Here is a 25123-nt window from a genome sequence, read left to right as displayed (position 1 = left end):
AGTGCATTTGCGAAAGGAATACCCTTATGCTGTAAATTATACTAAGAAGGCAGTCTTTATCTGCTGTGCTTTTAAAACTAAACCAGTTAAAGATAGATTGCTTTGATTTTCACTTCTGTGCAATCCCTTGAGAGCAAATGTTCAGAGAAATATGTTTACAGTGCTGTTTTTTCATTATCCAAAACAAGAAACATTGTGATTTTACATTAAGTATATTACTTAGTGAATATGATGTATAGAATATAGAAGGTAATATATCAGTAGCAATTTATGGGAAAATGCAGCTCAGTAACAAAGGAAGAACACAGAAAAATTATCCTTTTTAATAATTGATGGAATTAAGAGATCCAGTGTCATTGTTTTTCATGACATTCAAATAACAATAAAACAGCTGAAATTATAAGAGCTATACTGTAGAATTATTTTGCATGACCAAAAGGGTTTATCCATAATGCTTTCATAGAAAATAAAATGATCTTGACAAGTTTAGCTTTGAAAAAATAACATCTGCCTGGGGTTTTTTTTTCAGATTGTAGTCGCTTGAAAGTTAAAAATGTCCTGAACAGTATTTCTGCACTTGAGAATACCTCCACAAATTGGGGAAAAAAGCCACATTTTACTGCTCTGAGTTACAATTAGACGGCAGTCAACTGGTGGTTTGTCTTCTTCCCGTTTGGCATTTGTCTCTCTTTATTTTAGATACACATCAACACCCAACATGTGTGGTGTAATTATGACATTACAGGAAAGTGGGGGGTAGCTTGTTTTACAGGAGTTTTTTTACAATGAATTTATTTTCCAAAAGATGGATCATTATCAGGTTATGTAGGTGGGTTGGAAGGGTGATAAATGGAATTGTTTTTCTGTGTTATTTTGTAGAGACAGTGTTACACAAAGCTATTACACACATGTAAGAATGTTAACCTTACTGACCTCACAGCGATTTCTGCCCATACAGCTACGTTCAGTTTCTTTTTGTACCTTTTTTTTGTTTCTGTAGGGCTGTCTCCTTCTCTCTCAGCGAATAGTGTTTTTGTTCTCTGCTGATCTCTTAACTCTCCATACTGTTTAAACAAAAAGTGCTGCCTGACACTTTTTGGACTCGCGGAAAAGAAAGAAAGGAATCCATTTCACTGGAATACATTTGTGGACAGTGCTGAGTTTACTAAAAGGGAGACCTGTTTACCACAGGTTTCAGGGAACTTGTCAGTTTTGAGTTCTGAAGTTTTTTTTCCCCCCTAAGTTCTGCTCTTGTGAAAGTCATAAGCTGCCTCATTTTTCTAAAAAAAAAAAAGAAGTCGTGTGGTGCTGTGACCCAGGCCCCTTGTATACAGTTCTTCCAGGTTTTCATTGCGGTTTGGTACTTTTCTGTACTGTTTATAAAGTGTATTTCTGAATCATGGTGTTACTGAGAAATGAAAAAAAAAACATTAAGAATCTTCATCTGAGGTGTTACTCTGGGAGGAAATGCTTGCCAGAGAGGTGAACTGGTGTGCCTCTGAGGGTTTGAAGGAGACTTTTTCCATGTACCGATGGTTTGTCCACAAGGCACTTGTACTAAAATTCATTTCTCGATTTGTTTGGATTTGTCACGCCTTTAAATCTGTGCCGCAAAGAGAGAAATGCTCCTGGTGGTGCTTTCGTTCACTTCTTGTTGCCCATGACAGCTTTGCTCCCGTGCTTTCAGAGAAATTTGGAACAAATCCAAGGGGTGTTGAACTCGACTGAGATTGGCCTGCACCAGCTTACTGCCCTTGTGGACTGTCGCAGCTTGCACATGGTGAGTGACTCTTGCATTATGTCTGCTCAGCGGAGCTCACTTTTTAATGAACTATTCAGGAGCAAGCACAATAAAAAGACTTTTGGATCCTTTTTTTTTACCTGTTCTGTTCAGGGCCATAGTCCCAAGTAAACCAAAAGCTTCATTGAAGTCTGCCCGCAAATCATTTTAAGAGACATTGCCCAGTCAACTGCTGTATTGTACCTGTAGCGTTCATACAGATGTATGATTGACAGATGTACATATCCCAAGTGTAAATATCCCTAAAGATCACTCTTTTGCTTCTCCTAAAGGAAATGTACTGAATATTAAAAAGCCTTTTGTAAACTTCACCAGCAAGGACATTTCCAAATTCAGGGGAGAGCTCTCTCTTCCTTCTGTGAAGTGAGCAGATTAACGAGGCAAATCATTCGAGATGCAGCTATAGGCCAGTCATCTCGTTAATTAGGACCCATTAATTTCAGTTAATCATCTGTGTGACTGTTGAAATGAAGCAAACCTGTTGTTCAGTTACCTTCATGGTTTGATAGACAGAGCCTTCCTGGTGAGATCTTTGCATATATGGCTGTGTTCCCTGGTAAGAGTGCTGACTGCCTTGGGCTTGACTGTTTCTCATTGTCTGCACTGGGGCAGTTCTTCTGCATTGAGCTCAAGTAGGCCGGGATCCATCAACACCAGTGGGATTCACGTTAGTACACCATCCTCACTTCTTTAGATAAAGGTCAATGAAAAATCACAGAGGAGCAAAGGTTTCTAAAAAAAAAACTATATACATGGATATGTCACGTATGTATTTTATAAAGCCCTCACACCTTTCCGGTTGGTCAGCTTCGTTCTTCCTCATAGGGTTCTGGTTGTCTTTACATTTCTGCCACATTAGTCAAGTCATCCCGGTAGCTCACACACCTAATAGATTTCTGCAACAACCTTTCCTGCCACCAGCAGGGAAACCTGAAATGGAGGAGTCGTGAAAACCAAACTGAGCGCAGGGGGCTTGTTCTTACACAAAGGGCTGTGGGGGTCTGGAACAAACTGTGTTTTGTCAAAGCCGAAACCCAGGCTTATTTAAATGGACAGCAACATGGGATCTTCATATCAGTGAGCTACTTGTACCAGACGAGCCGCATGTTTTTTAACCTTCCTCATGTCCTTGTGTTGTTCTTGTGTAGGACTATGTGCAGGCTCTCACGGGCCTGTGCTACGACGGGGTGGAGGGCCTGATTTACTTGGTGCTGTTCTCCTTTGTCACCGCGCTGATGTTCAGCTCCATAGTCTGCAGTGTCCCTCACACCTGGCAGCACAAGAGGTAAGACTCGCGAGTTACTCAGGTACCACCTCTCACACTGATCAGTCTTTGTGTGCAGCAGGACAGCAGGTGTTGGCTTGGTTTTGTGTTGGGAGTAACTCGCCAAGCACCCTGGAATACTGTATGTACCTGCCTGAGCACTTGAATTTCCAGCAATTTGGCTTCACAGCTGGGACCACCAGATTAGAGACAATGCATACAGTATGATGAGGTGGTGGGGATTTCTTACTGCTTGGTCATAGAAACACAAAGCTTTAGCTCAGAATCAGTTTTGCAGAACATGCATTAATCTGGCAGAAGCTAGAGGTAGACCAATGGGAAAGTAAGGTCTTCAGTTCCTGCTTTTGTGCAGTGCATGTTTAAAGAACGTTTTTGTTCCATGACTATCTTGAATAAATAGATTTGAAGTGATGCTTTCCATTTACTTCTTGTGAAAAGCCGACAGGGTGAGCTCTATAAGGGTGGTAGCTGAATAGGTCACCTTCAGAACGGATACACATGTGGCACTAGGTGCAATAAATGTTGTAATCCTTGCGTGACAGCGTGGGTTAAGTCTGTGCTCTCATGTTTCATGCTACAGTGATCTCCTGCTGAACTAAAATGGATGGTGTAGCTAGTATGTGACACAGGAGAAAATCACATTTTTAAAGCATCTTGTGGGAGTTGCATATTAATGTCTTTTCAGAGAGGGAGAAACACTGTGTTGTTTTTGGAGCAGTCATACAAATCATTAGAATTTTTTGTCTTTTCTTTAATGCTTGCATTTTAACTCTGTGTACACAATAAGGTAGCTGGCTTGAAAATTAGCCCATCAGTAAATATTTCCTCTAGCGGATGGTGTTGAACATTAATTGATGGACAGGGACAATATCAACCTCCCAGGATAGTCCACTGTTCAGTATTTCGGAAGATGGTACTTTGTATTTGCACACAGTAAACCACAACCTGACCTTAAAGGTATGTACAGTAGGTAACTTTCCAGGGTAGGAGGAAAAGGGAATGCTGAGGTGTGTATGTATGAAGATGTTGAAATTGTAAAATTTTAATTTGATGTGACATATTTATAGAATGTGCAGGAAGTCATTGTTGGTAAAAAGAAAAATACCCAGCGTCTTTATTTGCTGCTCTACACTTGATTGCATTTTAGCACGCTGATGTGTACACCACTGTGATCTGTAACTGAAGGAAAATGGATTTCTGGATCTCTGTGTTGTTTGTTTGCTTTAATGGCAATTTTAATATTTTCATTGTGGATTCTTTTGACTCGCATAAATTAAAAACAGAAAAATGAAGACCAACAATAATTTTAAGTGTTGTACTTAAGAAACTTCCTTGATGGCAAATACTTGTTTTTAAATCTAATATCTTTAACCTTAGAACAATAAAAATAAATTAGACCATGTCCTTCTGCATAGGTGAAGTAGAGATGGATAGAAAATTGCTGGTGTTATGAAGTGAAGGAATGGTTTTCTTTTTCAGACACCACACCACGTTGCCAGTACAGGGGGTATATAATTTATATTATTATGAAGGGGGACTGGGAGACCGCTTCAAGGAACATGTCAGGGCTGTGAGGATCAAAGATCTCTCCACGCCCATAGTTTCTCATTTCACTTCTAATGGCCACGATCATACTGATCTCTCCATCTGCGTTATCAAAGAGAGGTTCCTCAATTTCTATTGCAGAAAGACATCCGAAACCAAAATTATCCTGGAACTAGGATCACACCTTCCCCCTTCTCTCAAGGACAGACCCGTTTCCTTCTAATCCTCTCTATTCATTTGCAGGTTTTGACTTCACACCTCTCTCGGCTTCACAACACCTGCCCACTCTGCCTCTCTCCACTCCCGGCTCCCCTGTCCTCCCCTGCTTTATCAGCTGCTGACTTTCCTCTCTTTCTCAGACCCAAAGAAGGCTCCACAGCCGAAACATTGTGTTTCTTTTGCTCTCTTTTCAGTATGGCATAAACCTTTCTAATTTCTAAACAAGTCCACTAGATGGAGACAGATGCGGTCAACTTCAGTTCTCTAGCTCCTGCGCTTGTATTCTTCCTGACACTTCGCCTTCGTTGTTTTTCAGTTTTAAGAATGCCATTTCTACATATGGAGTAGCCATTTGATTTTGCCCTTCAGAGAGTTTCACAAGTTCGTTTTCACACTCCTTTCATCCTCTGCTGGGTGCTTTAAGATCATTAATGAAACTAACGCTTCTTAAGTAATGCTTCAGAAATGTTTAGGTATTGAAGCTCAACAAAGTTTATTGAGCACTCCAGGGTGCTCTCTGCTCTTTAAGACCTCTTAAGCTCTGCTTCACGCCTCCAGGCGCGTGATTCAGCCCCGCTCGGAAATCGCTGTCTCTTTGCCCGGGAGTTTGCAGGGCCGTCTGTGAATGGAGCCGTCCGTGTGCCCAGGGGGAGAAGGGCAGGGGTCCCCGGCCTTGTGTTTCACTGTGCTGTTTTCTTGGTTCCGAAGGAACGAGGAGGATGGCGAGGAGGAGTCCGTGGCACACGGGAACCGACAGACTCATGATAACCTGTACCGTGTACACATGCCTAGTCTGTACAGCTGCGGGAGCAGCTATGGTAGTGAGACCAGCATTCCTGCTGCTGCACACACTGTCAGCAATGCACCCGTCACAGAGTACATGTGAGTTAGCGACACGGAGTCTTCTTTTTTCATATTGAACTTTGCATGCATTTATATCAGCACACTTATGCAAACACTTAAAATAAGAGCAAGTGAGCTGCTATCATTTCAAGTGACTGTACAGTATGCCATGAAGTAAGTCATAATAAATTCAGGTTATTCCTCTGCCTCCTCTGTCTTTGTTAGAATTACATGTCTTATTATATATAAAACTCCATTTAAGCTATGTAGTCACTGTAGATATGTGCACAATCTTTTAAATAAAATTTTAAGCAACTTTACAAATTTTGCATATGGGACTTATAAATGCATCGGTGCATGTTGCTAGCTGTTCATTACTTTTGGGATTCTAAGAGTAAAGAAGCTGCTGGTTCTTGCTTATTTTAGCATATTGTCTAGTGCACAACCTGAATCTCTGTGTACGAGTTTAGGACCTTGTGGTATAAAGTTAAGTTGAGACAGGACAGCGTGTGCCACACTGGGCTGTACAGTGCACGACGCGGAAGGGAACACAAGTTCTTTTTGCGAAGCATGAATTCCTGTTTAGGGAATTGAGGAAGACACGGAGATATTTTAGTTCTCACTGTTGCAGTGGAAAGATGATTTTTCCTCTTTAAAGGCCCGCTGTAGCACTCAATGCGTCTGGCAGGCAGTTTGAAACGTTTTGCAGACGTACCGAGCTGGGGGAGGAAACCACATGAGCACAGCCTGGAGAGGCTGTCACTCCTTTTGTGACGGGCCTCCATAACTTGAAAAAAGTGAAGTGCCAGCCGGAGCTCAGAAGCTCTTTGTATCAGTTACCTCTGAACCGGGCAGCTGAGTTAAAAAAAAATACTAGCGCTCAAAACTTGTTCATTCAGCTATACTGAAGGATCCAAGTTTTATTTTTTAGGCTTTTGTGAGTATATACTGATCATGGGGCTTGGGGGTGGCATTTTTTTTCTTCTTTCTGGCAGCCCCAAGCAGGACTGGTGTAACAGAATGTTTCATTTCTTATATTGTGACACAGGAGCCAGAATGCAAACTTTCAGAACCCTCGGTGTGAGAACACCCCACTGATTGGCAGGGAGTCCCCTCCACCTTCTGTAAGTGTCCAGTTTGTTGGCTTTGATACTGCTCGGAAAGAGTGTCATTTTGGCAGCCTTGATTTTTTTGTTTTTGTTTTTTTTTTCCTTCTCCTTTTTTGTGTTTTTTTTTTGGTTTTGGTTTTTGCAAATCACCTTTCTGCAGTCTCTGTATGCCCAGGCATTCCCAAGTGGCAAATAAGGGTATAGCAAAAGCGTGACAACAATGACGAGCATTCGTTTGGTCTTCCTGCAGACTTACTATGTCGGAAAAGACTCCTATTGCTTTCTGTAATTAATTTATCTGGCTTGTTCACCGGTTTGAACTCCACTGCAGCACCTGTTCTGAAAACAGTCCTTGTTTCCTGGCATACCTTTGGATTTCTCAGAGATAATGCAAGATAATCACACTGTACTTCAAGTATTAGACTATTTTAACAGCATATGCAGTACAGTGCCGTGAAAAAATATTTTTCCCCTTTCAGATTTTCTGAAATTCCTAAAGGGGGCAAATACTTGTTCACAGAGCTTAAGTCAAGCAATAAGGCGTCGAAGGGGAGAAAATGGTTTCAATTTTTATTCAGATCTTTCAAAACATACATTTGACAGATGACATCCATGCATTTATTTTGACTTCTTTTACGATGGCATCTTCACGCCCTGTGTATCATTGTTTCCTGTAGCTTGCAGGGGAGTGTGGGTAGCATGTTGTAAGGGGCAAAGGGCAGTCGTCTGCTTCTTTGTTCTGTTTGGTTCTTAAAACAATGTGTCACTTTTAGTAGAATTCTAATTGTACGGAGCATCAGAAGAAACTAATCACTGTTCATGCATGTATGGTTTTCGAGCAATAGAGTATACAGGTGATGGGTATTCATAAATGTTGGTGAAATTTTAATCAGTTGATCATTCTTGATCGATTGTGACGCACTTGAGTGACTTTGGCTGTTGCTTTAGCACTGCCCTCATTAGCGGGGTGAGAGAAATTCTGAAAGGAAGTGACACTTCTCAAGAGAGGGGAGCGCCTTTGTGCCAACAGTACGCTGGAGCAACACCCCGGGCGGAGAGCAGGCGTGGAGGGTGGCAAGGGAACTGTGTACGACAGACCAACCGAGGGAGAGGTCCGAGGGGTTTGTCTGGAAGGGGTGTGTAGTTAGTACAGAGCTCCACTTGTAGTGATGGATGGTAGGCTGACCACACGGTGATCGCGTCCTGGGACCACCCCTGGTGTCCCACCTGCAGCTGCGCCCTGATCTGACGGCCCTCCAGCTCGTCGGTGCGTGCACATGCTTATTCTGCACCTCGATGAGTTTTCACCGCAAGGCGCGAATGTGACAGACGCCGGGCTACAGGCACATATGTGTTCGTTCAGGCTTTATAAGAGGAATGGGAGAGTATCCCACAAGACAGCACCTGCAGCCTGCATCACAGAGGTACCGTGCGTGTTGCTTCCTGCGGTGGCCACACACTGCACACACTGTCACCCTCACAGGAAACTTCATTCTGCCCAGCCCTGTTGATGACACATCTTAATCCGCACAGCAATGTCTGTTCGATAAAATTTCAGTGCACCTCTCACAAAAAAGATGGTCATTTTCTTGCTAGGTTTGTGAGTCTGTTGCACTTATTATTGATGTTTCTGCTGATGCTCAGTATTTGGCTTGCAGATTAATTGAACGTATGATGTACTGCAGGCATTATTCAGTCTTCTTATTGCAGTCATTGTGAACCTGAGTAATCTGTAAATGTAATCTTAAAATTATGTGGATACAAGTAACTTCCATTAGCTCCTCTCCAAAAAGACACCTTCAGTTGATTAAAGTGCTTCCCCAGCAATGTTGTTATTGTTTCCAAACCCATGAGCAACCGGAAACAAATGACAGAGCATGCTAAAGCTTTTCTTGTTTGAGAAGTTGGCCACATGGCATATAGTATGCGTCTTAAATATCTTGTCTGAATTTGCCTTTTGTTTTGCGGTCCAAGCAGAAACATCATTTAGAAGCTGGGGATTTCTGTTGTGTAGGGCGTTTGGCTATGATACACACTCCCCCCTATTTGTAAATGGAACCATCCTCGACGTCACTTGTCAGAGCACTGCAAGATTAAAGCCTCAAGGACCAGTGTAGTCAAGCAAAGCGAACAAAGAAGAGATTTTTTCCTTTGTCTTTCACTCTTCCCGTTCCTCTGCCTCTCCCTGCCCATGGACTCAGACAGCTGCTAATGCAAAGGGACAGCGAGGTCTCTCCCTCCGGTCGCTGGCTTGCACTGTGTGTGTGTATCTTGTTCTTGCACGTAGAGGCTGCACTGTGTGTTTTCTCTCTTTTCTTTTCTGCAAACCGAAACAGTTGTATTTGACTGCCACGGACAGTAACAGCCACCACAGCTGGCAGTTAAAGCCCTCGGACAGTGCAAGATCCTTTTGGTAACAACGTCTGCTATTCTAACAGGTACTGCAAACAAGCCCCGCACACCGCCTTCCCAAATTCACCCAAAGCCACCACCTCCCTGCCTCATCAGCCCCCCCTGCAACCAGTGTCCCACCTCTCTCTGTCCCTCTGCGCTCATTCCTCTTCACCCGAGGAAGCGGAGCTGCGGGCAGCATGCCTTCCTCTCCCAGCGCTTGTTCTGAAGAGCTTCAGCCTGCTTGCTGTGTCTTCCGTCTCTGTTGTGCACCTCCCAGCACGTTTTGTTGCTGTCCCTTTGGGAAGATAATCCAGCCCTCTGTGGAGTTAAAGACTCGTTTCACTGCGGGAGGAGATCCCCTCTTTTAGTTTGCTTCTAGGCTTCGGATGTAGCGATTGCTCTGAAAAAAAAAAGATCTTTCTGTCCTTCTCGAGCGTTTGTAGGAGTGAGAGCCGTCTGACATTTGATTACGTTGTGACTGCCTCCCCAGTGAAGGTGATGTTTATGAGACAGAGAACGCAAGTGGAAAGAACATGGAAATGAGCTCAAAACCAAGAACCAGAAGCACTTCTGTACAGGTTGTGGGAGTCTGGACTAAGCTACCCAGTTACGTTGTTGAAGCAAGTAACCTGGCTTCTTTAAAAAAAAACAGCTGGATGAGGTCTTTGGATCAATTACATGCTCACTACCGAAGAGGTTAGCTCAAACCCAAACAGGATTGTATAACCTCCTCTCATTTTGTTTTGTGTAATTTTCATCCAAATGGACTGGTCCATTTGACTTTTTTTTTTCCTGATTCAGCAGTTAAAAAGCAAGCTATGTGTTTTACCAAACACTGTCTCTGTGCCTCACACTAGATAAACCTGGTGCTTCAAAGACATTTTTATATGTGTAATTGTGTCACCAATGCATATGTGTATTGTTAGAATGAAGAAGGTTTTTTTTTTCTGACTGAATAGCATGTCTTTATTATTAGTCCAAAATGGCTTATTAATTAACTCAATGCCCACAGAGACTGGTTTTCTTCAGTGTCAAATAGTAGCTGCGAATTTTGCTGAACATTTTGGCGTAGCATTCAAAGTGGCCCATCAAACGCGATCAGTATGGAGATCAGAAAGATGGATCTGTGGATTCTAGTTGCATCAGATTTTGAAGAATTTAAATTGACTGCTGTTTTGTATATGTTAACAGAGCAGTACTGTCATGTACTTTTTAGCTTAGGTTATAGTAATTTTTCCCTGTTATGTCTTCCCTGTTATGTTATTACTACACATGGCCCTTGTTGTCGGGGAAGTAGTGTGTGAGCCAGCTGTTGGGATCTGTTCTGCCCCGATTATCACCTAGAACGTATTTGTGCTGGTTCAAGTTTTCTCATTTAAATCTCCTGTCACATCATATCCTTCTGCAATTCGCTGGGTTTTACTGTATCTGACAGCAACATAACCCCAAACTTTTGTTTTTGCTTTGATAATCTTTTTGTTCTCTTCTCAATAGCTGTTTCACCCTTGGAGATTATAAATGGCATGCCTTTAAATCTCTATTCCCGTTTGATTTCAGTTCCCTCTTTGTTCATCATCCATCGTGATGTTTTGGTGTTGCCGTCTCGTAGGAGCCTCTGCTTTTCACACGCGTCTCTGCCCAGCTGGTGCACATGACTTTTAGCGGTCTTTGATCAGGAGACCCAATGTACCATTGAGATCAGCAGCAAGATGAATGCTAATTAAAATAATTAGGTTTCTTTTACTTGTGATCCTCCTCGTGTCTGACGTTTCTCATTTTACAGTTACTGTCTATTCTGGATCTGCTGCTGATGGTTTCCACTCCATAATGTGAATATCTTTTTGGGGAGAGAAAGGCGATTAAGAAAACTTGATATTATGTCTTTCCTTGGAACCAAGGCAAAGTACACGACACTTGACATTTTTCTCCAGACTGTTCAAGGCTTCTGTTCAAACAAAGCAGTAGCTGTTTGCCTCACCTGTCAGCTTCTGTCTTGACCCAGGTTTTCGTATTTCACTTGTCTCAGGCTAGAATCCAAGTTTCTCACTAAGGGGAGTGGTCAATCCATTAAGAGGGACTGTACTTTTTCTTCATTATTGAAGAGATGGAAAGACAGTAAAACATATCCACCGCGAAAACATTTCTGTGGGGCGATACTTTTTCCATTAGCCGGTGATTCACGTGTAGTTTCAGCAGAATTTCAGTGACATTTGCAAGTACTCTGTGAATTTGACCACCAGTAGAGATATAAAGACCAGCCTTAAATTGTACGGACATACAATCTTTGTTTTGCATCTTTTTGCGACTGTGAATTACGCAAGGTTGCAGCTGTTGACTGAAGAAGATCATTGGAGACTCAGATTATTTACAGCTGGTGCAAGTATACTGTTAAAAAGCAACTTTATGCCAGGGTTTAACAAAATGTGCAAGACTGTATGTGTTGTGTTCCTGTGTTATTATATTCCTGTTTGCTCTCTTGTTGTTTTCTGTATATGTAGCTTAATTATTGTCTCATTGGAAAGTTGAATCAGTTATGATGAAATGCTGTTTTGGCCTTTGTTTAAGCCTTGGTGGAGAACATTCTAACAGAATCTATGTAGATAAGAATGGCCATATAATTTTTTTAAGGCTGAAGAAGAAAACATTTTTTTACAAGGAACGCCAGAAAGCAGTTCTCCTCTGCATGTGTTTTACAGGTAAAATTTGTATCTTAACACAAAGCAATGTTTAAATTTAAATTAGTTTAATGTTTCAGTTAAGTAGCATTCTCGCTTATTAAATGTACACTCTTTTATCTTTTTAACTTAAGTATTAAAATTGGCCTTCTTTTTGGTCTTTTTTAGGAAATTGCTCTTGAAACGACTGTAGGTTCACATTTATCTAATGAATGCCAGTGCAGAGTGACGTTTCTTTCTGAGCAAATGGAAATGGCTGTAATACTTTTCTGTTGTAGTTTTACCTTATTAAAACAAATTTATATCATGACTAAATTCATATCAACTACATGCTGCTCACGGTTTGAAGTTGCATTAGGTTTTTACCTAAAAATAAAGTGGAGATTAATAAATACATTTTTAATCATTTACATGTAATTACTTCTGTGCTAAGGGACTGTCAGTCCATGGTAGTGGATTATTCAATCTACTAATCAGGTTGCTACATGGGTGGTATCAACAAGCCACATTGTAATTCATTCAGGTCAAATAATTTTGAGTTGAAGCTATTGTGCCACATACATTTGCATATTCGTTTTCTTTGATGTTGATGTCTTAACAGTCTTCAAACATTTTTAAGGCTTTGTTGTGGATTCTCTCGTTTCTTTACAGGCTGTCAAAATGACACTTACGAAATAACAGCATTATTACTTTGTGTTTTATTAGTACTTAAATGTGTCTTTGTTGCCATTTGTGAACTTGTTTTACTTGTTAACTGATCAGAAGCTCTCTGAACTCTCTGTTCTATTTTTTAAATGAATCACACACTGTGGTTGACTACAAAGCATTTGACTATATTTAATAATAATGCTTGAAGCCTAGAACCTCATTATAAAGTGATCTACCTTTTGTTTCTTTAAAAAAAGCACAACACCTTGCATGCTGATGAAAAGGGTGGCTTTTATATGTTATTGATTCCCTGCATTTTATAATGCCTTGCATCTGCCTTCAAATGAATAATAAAAAATGCCTGCTCATACTGCATAAGTTGCATCTCAGGAGGGGTAGTACAGCCTATGATTAAGAAAATACAGTAAAAAGTAACCAAATATGCTAGGCACAATAAATTAATTAAACGTATTACTACAAGCAGAACAAGCCTGTTTCAACAGCTTCCAAAGTGTATCAGCCATCAGCGCTGTGACCTTTAACCTGTAATATTAATAGCTGCTGTGGTGGATTTAATATAAATCCAAGATCACCCACCATGTGAGTGAATCACGGAGACAGAGGCTCTCCCGTCAGATAGGATCGCCTGCAAACTGCAGATCTAATTCTCTGTCTGCCGCTTTCAGAGTTGTTTGTCTCACTTGCAGGCTTGTTCTATGACGTGTGAGCAAATGTCTATACTGTTCTTTTTCTTTCTTTCCCCTTGCAGTACACCTCAAGCATGAGGGCCAAATACCTCGCTACCAACCGACCAGACCCGAACAACACTGTACACTAAAGGCCCACTCGCTCACAGACCATCCTGAAACCCTACAGCTTCTGGACTCTTCCACTAGATCCATCACCACGTCGTCACCCAACCCCCCCACCCCCACCCCTCCGCCAGCACCCCCGCCACCTCCAGGCAAAGATCTGCTTTTGTTTCCTCTTCACCCAGACCGGACATTCAAGCAGTTTCAGTCAAGCTAATGAGCCATTTACTACTTGGATGTGCACTTAAAATGGAAAGTATTGTGTGCGTGAGTGTGTGAATAATACAATAATACACCTGGGTCAGATTTTTCCTTTTGTTTTTAAAACCTCGATGCTGTTGCCCCTGCATCCCTATGCCAGAATCGGACAGGGCAGCCAGCAAAACGAGTTCGGTTTCGCTCGCCTGCAGGAAGGCCAAAGCACACTCCGCTCCACCTGGCCTCCAATCACGGAAATCATTCCCGATGCGTTCTGCCCCGGATGTTCACAAGGTATCGGGATGTTCGAATTGCCAGGACTTTACTGATGCGGCTTTTTCCCCAGACGAGAGCTGTTCTGTCTCACTGGATCTTCAGCCCCTGCTCGCTCTGTTCCTTCTGCATTGAGCCACCCAACTGCTTGTAATTATGCAAGTCGTGCGTGCTGAAAAACAGGCCTCGCCCCCTTTTTTAAAAAGCAGCGTTTTAATCGCGGCCCGCTGCTCCCTGATCACATTATCCCGATCTGCAGATCGAGTCGAGTGTAAATAAATCTTTGAAGAAGACCCACGCATGCGTGGCGGCTGTGTGGCCATATTCCAGTCAGAGTGCGAAAGCTGCGTTTCAGTACTGTGCCATGTGTCGGAGAGCAAACAGTATTTTGTATTTCTGAGTCCTCAGCGGCCTCTGGATGCACACCTTTACAGATCTGTAGCTGGTGGAGGCACCGTCTGTGTATGCAACATTAATTGGCTGCAATAATGTAATTTAGGTTTGTGGCTGAGCAATAGTCAAATAGGTTCTTCTTAACTTTTTAAAACATGATGATTTTAAATTTCGTATCAAGATAGGTCATTCGTAAAACTTGATTTTCAGAAAACCGCCCTTTTTTGTGGTGGATTTCACTGCTTTGAAGAAACGATTAGCAAAAGGCTCGTTTTTAAGATTTTGTTTGTGCATAATTTAAACCTGATTTACTGTACATTTCTGAAGAATATGCAGAACATTTTGTATGTTATCTCTGTTGATTTATTTGGTTGGTTCATTAAGAGCAAACTGATACTGGAAATAAGTGACTGGTCACACTGATCGGAAAATGGAGCTGTAGTACCGCAAACATGGTAGATTTCGGGGCAAATTGAATTTTGCACCGTTGAAGGAGGAGGGAAAGAGCAGTGTCGCAGAATAAAGGGCAGTAGGATTCCTACTGCTTAGGGCATGCTCAGGAAGTGATTCTACATTTTTGGTTTTATTTCTACACACAAAGACAAGGGAGGTAAACTGTTTTTATTAGAAGGGGCAGGGTAAAGTATGCGGATTCCCTTAAAACTGCCATGAATTCTGTGGGACCGCTTCTAACAAGGGGTTCAGAGGGGGTTGTCTTGACCCCTATTGTGAAAGCTAACTGGCTGCGCATTATATAGGCCATATAACACCCCACAGGGGGGCGCTATTGTACAGAGATGGGTGAAGGCTTGGCTATGGCGTTTTTTGCAAGGTGCTGTGGAATAAGGAACTGTGATTAAAGGTGTCCTACACGCATTCTTTCATTCCTTCTACAATACTGGCATTATTTCTCTTAAATAGCAAATGAAAAAGGGACCGGATTTTTTCCAGAACTGGTGATAAGGTTTTCACATTGTAATCCTGGCAGAGAAACACATGATTACTGTGCACTGGAAATCTGCTTGAGCGATAGCCACAAAACAGAACATTCCTTGTCTTCAGAAGATCACAGGTGCAAACTAACTGAGGGCCATTGACATTGTTCATTTTTTTTTGTCAAAGTACCTGTCTTACTTTGTGGAAAAAGAAAGCAAGAAAAATGTTCTGCTTTTCCACGCATTTCTGACTTATCATTGCATGGACATAACACCCTGCTCAGATTACTGTAAATTACGAGCTGGATTTCAGTAGGCTGCACGCATACTAAAGAAAAAACATGGGACCAGTGGCCTACCATTGTTAATTATAATGACTTGTTAAAACAAAAGTGTGACTTTGTTCTTTCCCAGGTTTTGCAAACAGAGTGATACAAGGTCCAGGAGCCGGAGGGAGGAATTTGTCTTGTAGTTCACTGACGTTGTGAGCATTTGTGTGCATGTTAAATGTGAAACGGACGTCGCTTACAGCAAAATTGAGTAAGGCATTATGGTCAGTGCCAAATGTGTGAACAAGGAAAGGACTTTCTGACCTTAATCGTTAACTGCGAAAGGGGAGCGATGCAGAATGGAATTGGGAAAAGTCAGAGGTGTCTGATGGATCCTTGCAGTCTCTGCTTTTTAAGGCTCTTTTTCAAGTACTGTATTACAAGATCTACACGAGATGTCTTTCTAGACGCTTTTGTTTAAAGTGTGAAAAGCGTTGTGAATGCACCTGAAATGAACGCGTTGGTGCTTTTTCTTCATATACAATGTGACTTAACAAATACTAGGGGTTTTTGTTTTTATTTCTTCTTCCCCCCCACCCATCGTGGTCTGAATGTGTTTTGGGGTTCTGGAATCAAGGGGCAGTGGAGCTGAGGACTGCCGCGGACAGCGGCCACCGCACACGGTCTTTTCTGGAAAGCACAAGCCCTGGACTTATTTATACCGTGGTAAGAAAAGCACACCTGCCAAGGAGCCGAGAACTGTGCAGTGTGAATCTGATCGGGTGGAAGGACGGCTCCCCGCTTCACCTTGAAAGACTTTGATTAAAACTGTAAGATATTTTGCTGTGAATCTCTCAGACTTCCAGTTTTCTAGTGCTAGTGTAATTCCTGTGTGTGAAGTGGTCAGTGCGTCTGCTTGCCAATGAAAAAGGGCTCAAACTCTCACGCTGACTCACCCGTTTCCCTTTCCCCTGTCAAATCCCACACAAGAAACTGTATTTAAACAGTGATAATGCCATGAGAAGAGACCCTCATAGAGTAGTGGTGCTTGTCTATATAGCATTTCAGTGTTTAAAAAATATCTGATGGTGAAATTATCAGGCTTATAAAAGAGCACTCCCTTTTAAGGTAAAGAAAAAAACAAGAACTAAAATCATAGGACTCTTTCAGCTTCCAACCGAGAAAAAAACATGTCGGTTGATATCCGAACACTTTTAATACTCTGAGGACCTGGTTTTGAGGAAATGTCTGAAAGAAAAGTTTAGTTTTGGGATTGCGTAACCCTGGAAATGTAAAACACAGTATTGAACTACTAATGTGACCATAGGGGTTGCTCAGTTTTTATCACGGAAGCCTGTTTTCTTTTTGGTACCTTTTGTTCAAACAACATTTTTAATGCCCGAGAAAAACGGTTGTACACAAAAAGTTGTGTTCTGTAAATTTTGCAACCACCAAAAATATATCTCTCTTATTTGCCCTTTTTTGTTGTTTTACATCACTGTCCTTTTTGTAAATTTACATTTTTTAGTAAGCCCAACGAACCAAAAAACACACCTCAGTGATATTTGAGCCCTAACTTTCTAAAAGAGAACAAATATGTAGTTTTTTTTCTTATTCTGTGAGAAAAGACAGTTTTATGTAATAGTGAGACAATCTATTGTTTTTAAGTAGCAACTTTCTCTTTATTAATAATTGCTAGAACAATGTATCTAAAAAGTAATGTTTGCACGAAGAAGAGAAAATTCTGGTAAAATACAATTTGCCTTTGTAAACGTTTTTAAACCATTACTTTTTTTCTTTGTCATTACCACTTTTTTATGAAATAGCTTTGATTTTCTCAGTGTATTGGTGTTACTAGCGTACACGGCATTTTTTTCTTTCTCAATTGTCAATAAATTTTGGTCTTGCATTACTGTTTTTAATACTTACTTTTTTCTTTTTGTTACTTTATAATATTGTTTTGCAATTACTAAACTGTTGTACATGTTAAACCTGTGGTTTTATTGAGCTTGACTTCAGTGTTTTAAAATCCAATTAAAGTTACCTTAACCGATGAATACTGGATTTATTTTTTTCCAAACGCCTACGCAACTTGTATGATTTATTTGCCCCACTTTGCAACACATTTAAAATCTTTTTCAACAATGTAATTCCCTATTGCTACCAGTAGAGGGATGCCTCACTTGCTTTATTCCTTTGCTTGTCACAGTTCCATCCATGTAGTCTTCTGTTTTGCTATCTCTCATTAAAGTTGGACCATTACCATTTGAAAAACATAGTTAAAAAGTGCTGACTACTAGGCGCAAAAGTAAGGTACAACAGCAGAGACTTGAACCCACAGCCTGCCATTGTGAGACTGCCCTCAAGTATAATATCTGTTTAATTTCTGTGTGCTTCCATGCCTATATTTGATCATATTGTGAACAAATACAATGATTTCAGGTCAGTATAAGTATGGGGACATATTCGCTATAAGTTTCAAAGTGGAAAAATTGAGATGCTTTGCCCAGCCCTGGTTGGAGGCACTATGAGTTCTTGCCTTTTCTTGAGATGTTCTGGCTTCAGTTGTTTCCTTCTCAATGTAAAATGCACGCTCAGTTGGATATGGATCTGAGAGTAGGACTGTTTTCTCCTGATGGACAGCTTGGTTGCGCTGGCTTTCATCGTCACCACACTGCAGGATGAGGAACTGCCCAATCTACACGTAAGCTTTTTCTCATACACAAGTAAACAACGTGATGCTGTAAAGTCTGTCCAGTTCTGCTGCTGTCACCATTAGTTACGTGAGCGTTGTGGAAAGGGCAGTGCAGGCCCAGGCCGAAACGTTTCCTCCACCTTCACAATTGTGGTGGTGGCCTTGGGAACATCTGCAGTTCCTTTCTATTACTATTGGTAACATTTCCAGAACTCTTCTGGCTCATGTTTGTTCTTCAGAGATAATTCTAGTCTGGCTTTTCTGTTCTTGATGCGGAAGTAGGGTTTACATTTTGCAATGTCGCCTTTTCCTGTCAATATTTTTGATTCCTTGTTCTCTGCACTCTGGGAGTTATTGGTAGTTTCACTGACAGTGGCTTTAGGGTTTTCTTTCGTGGCACTGATAGTCTTTGCCCAATATCTGTGGCATGGTTCTGTGGGAGTTTCTTTCCTTTTAGCTTCAAACCTGGAGCTTTCAGCCTTTCATTTGAGTTTTGACTAAAGACACCAAATACTGAAGTGAGACATGTTGATGTCCACCCTTTGCTTGTACCAATACTTTTTCTTCCTCAAAATTGGCTCAACACTATCAGTTTATTTAATTGATCCATGAGTTCATAGTGAAAATAGTCTTCTCTGTCTCAGTGTGTTTGGAGGGCACTGTATTCGTAACGGAACAAAACAACTATCAGGCCGGGGTACCTCAGCTCCTGTCTTCCTAGGGCCACAGTAAGTATCTTCAACTTTTAGTTTTCTTTCTGTCTGAGTTGTTAAGTCGGTGCTTAAACTAAGGGATCCTTTTCCAAGACAATGCTTCTTTCCCCACAAGAGAAATGACTTAAAGTAGAAATTAAAGTTGGAAATAAAGGAGAAATTACTATAAAGTAGAAATGCAATATACGATATCCCAGTCAAGCTGAGGATGAAGCAGACAAACTGGTACAATCTGTTGGCACATTCCGGAAGTATTCAGCCTCCTACTGCTAGGTTAAAAGTATCTGATGAATATTTGTGCAAGGTTTTCCACAGATAGACATGGCTAGCATGAACACAATGGTGTGATGAATGTTCAGGCCAGTAGAGGGATGTCGAGTGCTGGGTGTAACCAGCAGCAATGGGCTCAGCTCCATGTGAAACAATGAGAGAACACATACCAGAAAGATAAAATCCGAAAGAACATAAACAGTGATGAAGCACATGTAAATAAAGTGTAAAATGGGTAGTCTAAATGTATGTATATGCACTTAAAAATGAGAAACTATAGAAGGCTTATATATGAAAATGGCTAATTGAAATAAAAGAATGATCCCATGTACATGAAGCACAAAATCCTTTCACAGCTTTATGAATACCAGTTCATTAAGATCCTTTAAGACGGTGTGATGAAACCCATAGACTCAGACATTCTTAATATACTGTTGATTCAGATTAGGATCTAAAGAAAGAAGACAAATTGATTTTTCGTGTTCTTCCGTACTTCTTACAATATACCTTATTCAGGATGTTTTACACCTGTAATATCATGCACATTTGTTTTTAAATGCTTCTCTAAATATCTCAGAGATATACAAGAACTTACTGAATTTATTCAGATTTATCTCTGTTACTAGATACAAATGCCAGATTTCTTTAAAGAAATGCACAAAACCCTCCACTGCATGGCTGCATAAAAACCTCCACAATGATCTTCTTTAAAAGCAGATTAATACCATTATGAATTATCACAAACGGAGCAATTGGATTGGTTTGGCACAGTCTGTACCAAAGCATGAAATATTCATAAATGATTTCCAGTAAGGTCTCACAGTATACGCCAACAAGAAAGCTGGCAGTAAGTCAGTCCAGATACAAGGAAAGTACAGCCGCTGGCACTGAGTAAAAAGGTAACACACTCACGCCTCTTGCAAAACAATAATTACATTTCAAAGATCTTTGTTTATAAGACCCACCTTTCTTGTATAAATCTGCATCCAGCAAAGCAAGGAATTACACGGAGGGCTTAGTCTTTGAACATCTGAGTTCTGTATGAAAAAGAACCGTAGCTTGATGGCCAGAAACCAAGGAACAATTAAAACTGAAAGGACAAGTGGAATACTTTTAATTGCGCTACCATTTCATATGCTGCATCAGGAAACCAAACAGATCAACACTGTTTAATCACTTCTTTGATCACATAATAAGTAGTGTTGCCATCATTGTTAAATCATATAATAAGCAGTGTTGTCATTCTTGTCTTTAACATTTAATTACATGACTTCAAAGCAAGAGCAAAACTGTAGATGCTGTGGTAAGTTACTGTAAATGTCATTATGGCTGACAGTGATGTCCTACTTCTATACAGTCATGGCCTTTCCCAAAGTTTTAACAACTTTGTCCCTGTCCACACATTAAAAGGCAGTTGTTTGGGGTGATAAAAAAAGACACAAATATTTTCTGTTTGGTGACTTACAGAAGTCAAACTGGTCAATCTCGGCACATTGCACATTTTGTCTTTCCATATCAGTTTTACAAATTATTTTTCAAATTGGTAATCCTTTGCTAATGTCCGAGTTGTGTTCTGTTACTGAATTGTAATCAAGATGAACAGCCACAATTAATTAATTAATTAATTAATTAATTAAAAAACCCATCAAAGGAATAGCAGTTTGATTTTCCTAATTGTTTGCAGTTTTCCTTACATGCCTTTAATGCTGTTTTTTTTACAGTAGGAGTAACACCAAAATTGCAGAAAATAGAATCCAACCAGCTTTTACATGTACACACATTTATTGCTCGGGAATTTCCTCTTTAAATTATTCTGTGTGTGGGCAGATACTATCATTTGACATTTTTAGGAGTCAGTAAACATCCAATGTGTCTAAGAAAAACACCCAGGAGTTATTCAATTATTCGTTGTGTTTGTTATTCGTCTGGAGAGAAAGGGCTTATGTGCAGCTCTAGTATTTTACTGACTGGCCTTTGTGTACAGCTGAAAGATTCCTAAAGTGAATGACACTCACTGCTCTTGTACATCTGAAGCAACGGGCCCTCCAGTTTGGTCCTACTGACATACGTATATACACACACATTGGTTTCTTTGGTTAAAACAAGGAAGGGAGTGAATGTGGGCAGCTTCTCTGACAGACAGCTAAGACAGAGGAAGACCAGCATGATACAGTACATGTATTAGTGTAGCTTAATGACTAATAATTCCTCAAGTCTTCAGCACATAAAATCATCAGTTTCTATTTACCAAACCTTTGCCGTACGTATAAACTAAAGGAGTAAGTTACTACATTAGGAGGAACACCATTCCAGGTTAAGTTGTGTATTAAGAATCTTCTAATATGTATATGTCTATACCACTGTTTGAAGTTAACTGAACCACACTAATGAGATGATACTGATAATGAATGAAACAGCTGCCCCTGACTTTGTCTTTAAAAAGGCAGAATAAGAAATCATAAGAGTTGCATTATCTGTACCGTTGTGATTGGGTGAAACCTAATTATCTGCAAACTGACTGCATTACCTGTAAAATAATGCAACCTACCATGCGATGGAGAGACCAAAGGACAATTAGCGGTCCACTTTGTGGAATGAATACCTAACATTCAAGTTAACACCATAGCATTTCCAGCTGTCCAACAATTCAATAGTGCTAGGTCAGTGTTGAAGAAACAAATATTAACAAGCAAAAAATGTGAGAACTTTAACAGGACAAAACTAAACCCTCTGGAAATAAACATTCTGTTCTCAAAGCCATTGTGGCGACATTTCTGAATGGTTTTTACAACATAAAAATTATCAGTATAAATGTGTTTACATGTCACTTACTGTATACTCCATATGTTAATTTATTTAGATTCATTATCAGTAACATAAAAATCACTAATCTGAATAGAAAGGAACAGCTGAACATTACAAATGACTGAATTTATCTTCTAATTTTTAGAAGCATGGAGAATGTCATGATCATTTAACAGAACACAAATTTCATTTCCAACAGAAAAGGTTACCCTGCACACACTGACAGTATCTTCCAAATCTCTTCAATTTTTTTGTTAAAAAGTCCCGCTGAAGAGCATTTTCTGCCTTAAATGAAAAAAAAAGAATAGGAAACTCACACAGTGATAATCGCTCACACTTCTCAGGAGCTTGCAGCCCTTAAAAGGTATGTGAACTAGACAAAGGAGATGATTCATGGTTGGAAATAGAAACAGCACCTTAAAAAGGGCAGGGACACACAGACGACTGCACCACCTAGCACCATTTTAAACACTGACCCATAATAGTGGGGAGATGGGCCTGAAAGCATAAATCTAAAAAAATGACAGAATTTATTCCTTGCTATACAGTCCATTCATTTAGATGTCAGATATGTGGACGCTTACCACTCTATAAATGTGTTCCCCCGCGTGTCTGATAATGAACGTGTTATTAATATGTCATAACTGAGAAACACAGCTCAGTTTCTTTAATTTTAGTTTGCCAGACAGGCAACCTTTTTAAATATTTGTCCACTGAAGCCCATGTTGCCTCTAAGGAAGCTATGATATATACACCAGAGATGCCAGTATCCTCACAGGATGGGAAAAGGATGAGGCTGACATCGATAACTGATCCAATCCCTACATAAATATGGAGAGGTCTTTTCCAAATGTTGTCATTCCCTGCTAATGGGGGAATTACAAGTGCCAAAGGCAATTAGATACAGTATCTTAGTTTCAAGGAAGAGTTGGCGATGCTGCTGATCCTGTCAGACAAAATAGGCTTAGTCAGTGGAGTCGATATCAAGTGGGTGGCTTTGAATCAACAGCTTACAGAGGAAATGAAATATCAGGCTGCTGTTGGAATGCTATCGCCTTCAGTGGCCAAATCTGTACCCAGTCAAGACCAGACGTTTACCACCACGAATAACTGTTTCATTTCAAACAGGAGCGGATCTTACTGCCACCTGGCCAAGTACTGGTAGACTAGAAGCAAAGTAGCAGACTTTCTGAAACTGAGGTCTTTAACACCCGTAATACGATTCTGGAGAGTTTTTGTTTTCTCACTTTCAAGGAAGTACTAACCAGGAGAAAGAACTTAAATGACTTAATTTGATAGTTTTGCCTTGAAAGGACAGAATTTAAAATTTGTATGGTACATGTGTGGAGGCCTGTGTATACGGTATATGTCCATAAATCATTTAATCTTTCTATCTCAATTCAGTCACAGATCCTAAACACCTCTTGTGCAGGCTCCTGTAAATGTCACACTCTGTCCCTATGGTTTCTTACACACTGATGCATGTCAGAGAACCCCAGCAATGAAACTGAAATATTGGAGCTTTGTTTTCCTACCTGTCTGGCCTGGATCGGATTCGGGGGGGAAAGAGCTTTTATTCTCACACTGATTATCTAAGAAATCTAACACACAAACGTCCCTGATATTCTGCAGCAGGGAGTTAGGCAGTAACGTTGGACCAGTGGCCATGTGAAGCTGTCTGCCAAGGGAAGATGTCAGCAGCTGGTGTTAAGACGTAACACCTGCTGGTTAAACACTGGGAGGTAATGTTTATCTAATAAATCCCAGGGTTTCCTCTTAAAGCCTGCACTTAGATAGTAACTCAAGAGACTGTTGTGGTTAAGAGAATTCCACAAAACACACTGCAATTACTTAGGGTGCTTACTAATTGAACTCGCAGCATAATCGTGAGCTGAAACAAAGACCTTTCCCCTGGGTGTTATCTAAACTTTCCTCTAGAGTTCAGCTTAAAGCCAGAAATATTTAAATGTTCAAATGTTTAGAAATCTTTAAACCCTTTCTTAGACAATATTGCGCCACCATAGCACTCCTGTGGAGGTTTATTCGTGCTGCTGCTGGGCCAGTTACTTGCTCTCTCTCCCGATAATGGATTATCTCCGGATTTTGGCCATTTGACCTGGGTATTACCATATTACTTAATGCATTTGAGATGCCCTTTTACATGACTATTGCAAGAAAAATGTGGAGGACAAAAATGCTCAGAACAGATGCAAAAATAATGTTTTCAAATAGAAGACTATCATTGTTGGTTTGTAATTCCACATAACGTTTCTGCAAAAGAAAAGAATCATGTGAAACTCCAGGTAAAATGCCATAAATCCAAATACATTCAACTGGAAACTGGTGCTTATAACACTGTAGAAAACTCACTATAGAAAACAGTTGTATTGTTATGAGAAATTAAATGATTTAGCAAAAAATAATAAACTACTAATTTGTATATTTTCTTTATAACGCTTTATGATGGCTAATGTTTCATTACTCATTATGAGCTCTGAATGATGTCTTACACTGATCTTTTTGAGCTCTTTCATTGTGTGTTTAATTTTCAGCGGTGGACTGAATCGTTCCTTGTCAAGTCTATGATGCCTTCCAAGACATGACCAGTCTCCCCACCACTCTGCCTCACTTGTAATTACTCGTTGGACTAAATTATGGCACTAAAACTAAATGATTGATTGCGTTGAACAACCTTATAGTCTGTCTGTCAGTTATATTTCTACACCCGAGTTTTCATTATTTGAGAGTTTCGTTTTAAAAATATCTGCTTCCCCCTTCCAGTGGTTATTAGTCTGTCGGTCTGCTAAAGCTAAATGTTTGTTATTTTCGGTGAATTTGCTGATTTGCCATCCTGGTTGCATTAAAATTTTAATTCTGGGTGATTTTATTATCTGTATTGATTCTCAGCATTTAAAGCAGGCAGGGGAAATCGTACCCAGTCCAACCTACAATTAAGGGAACATCTTGGATTTAATCATGATTAAAGGTCTTTAGACTCCAATCTGACTAGTCTTAATTTTAGTTTTTCTGATCACATGGCAATCCTTTTTGACCTGGAATGTTTCTGTCTTTTAATTTACATTTACTGTACCTTCCTGGTCCTCAGTGTCCCGTAATTGATCAGTTGACCACGTTAGGTTTTCTGTTTCATCTCTTTCTTCCCTGTCTTGCTTTTCTGTCTCCAGCGCTTTGGAAGATAAAGTGCAGCTGTCCCTAAATCATACACTTGATACCCTGACCT

At 40.4% G+C, this 25123-nt stretch overlaps 1 protein-coding gene across 3 annotated transcripts in view; it reads left to right on the top strand.

Moving 5' to 3' along the window:
• The window catches only part of ttyh3a (tweety family member 3a), an 84102-nt gene extending 66646 nt beyond the window's left edge, over window positions 1-17456 (top strand). The window contains exons 10-14 of one of the 3 annotated variants that reach the window (XM_088612859.1): window positions 1688-1780; window positions 2950-3086; window positions 5559-5732; window positions 6742-6817; window positions 13289-17456. In XM_088612859.1, coding sequence (XP_088468985.1) covers window positions 1688-1780; window positions 2950-3086; window positions 5559-5732; window positions 6742-6817; window positions 13289-13357 — 549 coding nt within the window. In that variant the 3' untranslated portion in view covers window positions 13358-17456. Of the gene's footprint in view, window positions 1-1687; window positions 1781-2949; window positions 3087-5558; window positions 5733-6741; window positions 6818-9138; window positions 9235-13288 lie in introns of those variants that run through there. The other 2 variants (XM_088612861.1, XM_088612860.1) reach the window with 2 other exon arrangements.
• Window positions 17457-25123: the final 7667 nt, after the last annotated feature.

Source organism: Lepisosteus platostomus, chromosome 19, assembly GCF_059453375.1.
Source record: "Lepisosteus platostomus isolate fLepPlt1 chromosome 19, fLepPlt1.hap1, whole genome shotgun sequence".
NCBI classification, from domain to species: Eukaryota; Metazoa; Chordata; class Actinopteri; order Semionotiformes; family Lepisosteidae; genus Lepisosteus; species Lepisosteus platostomus.
Note: the sequence above shows the minus strand (reverse complement) of the source record. Positions and strands in the feature narration are given on the sequence as shown.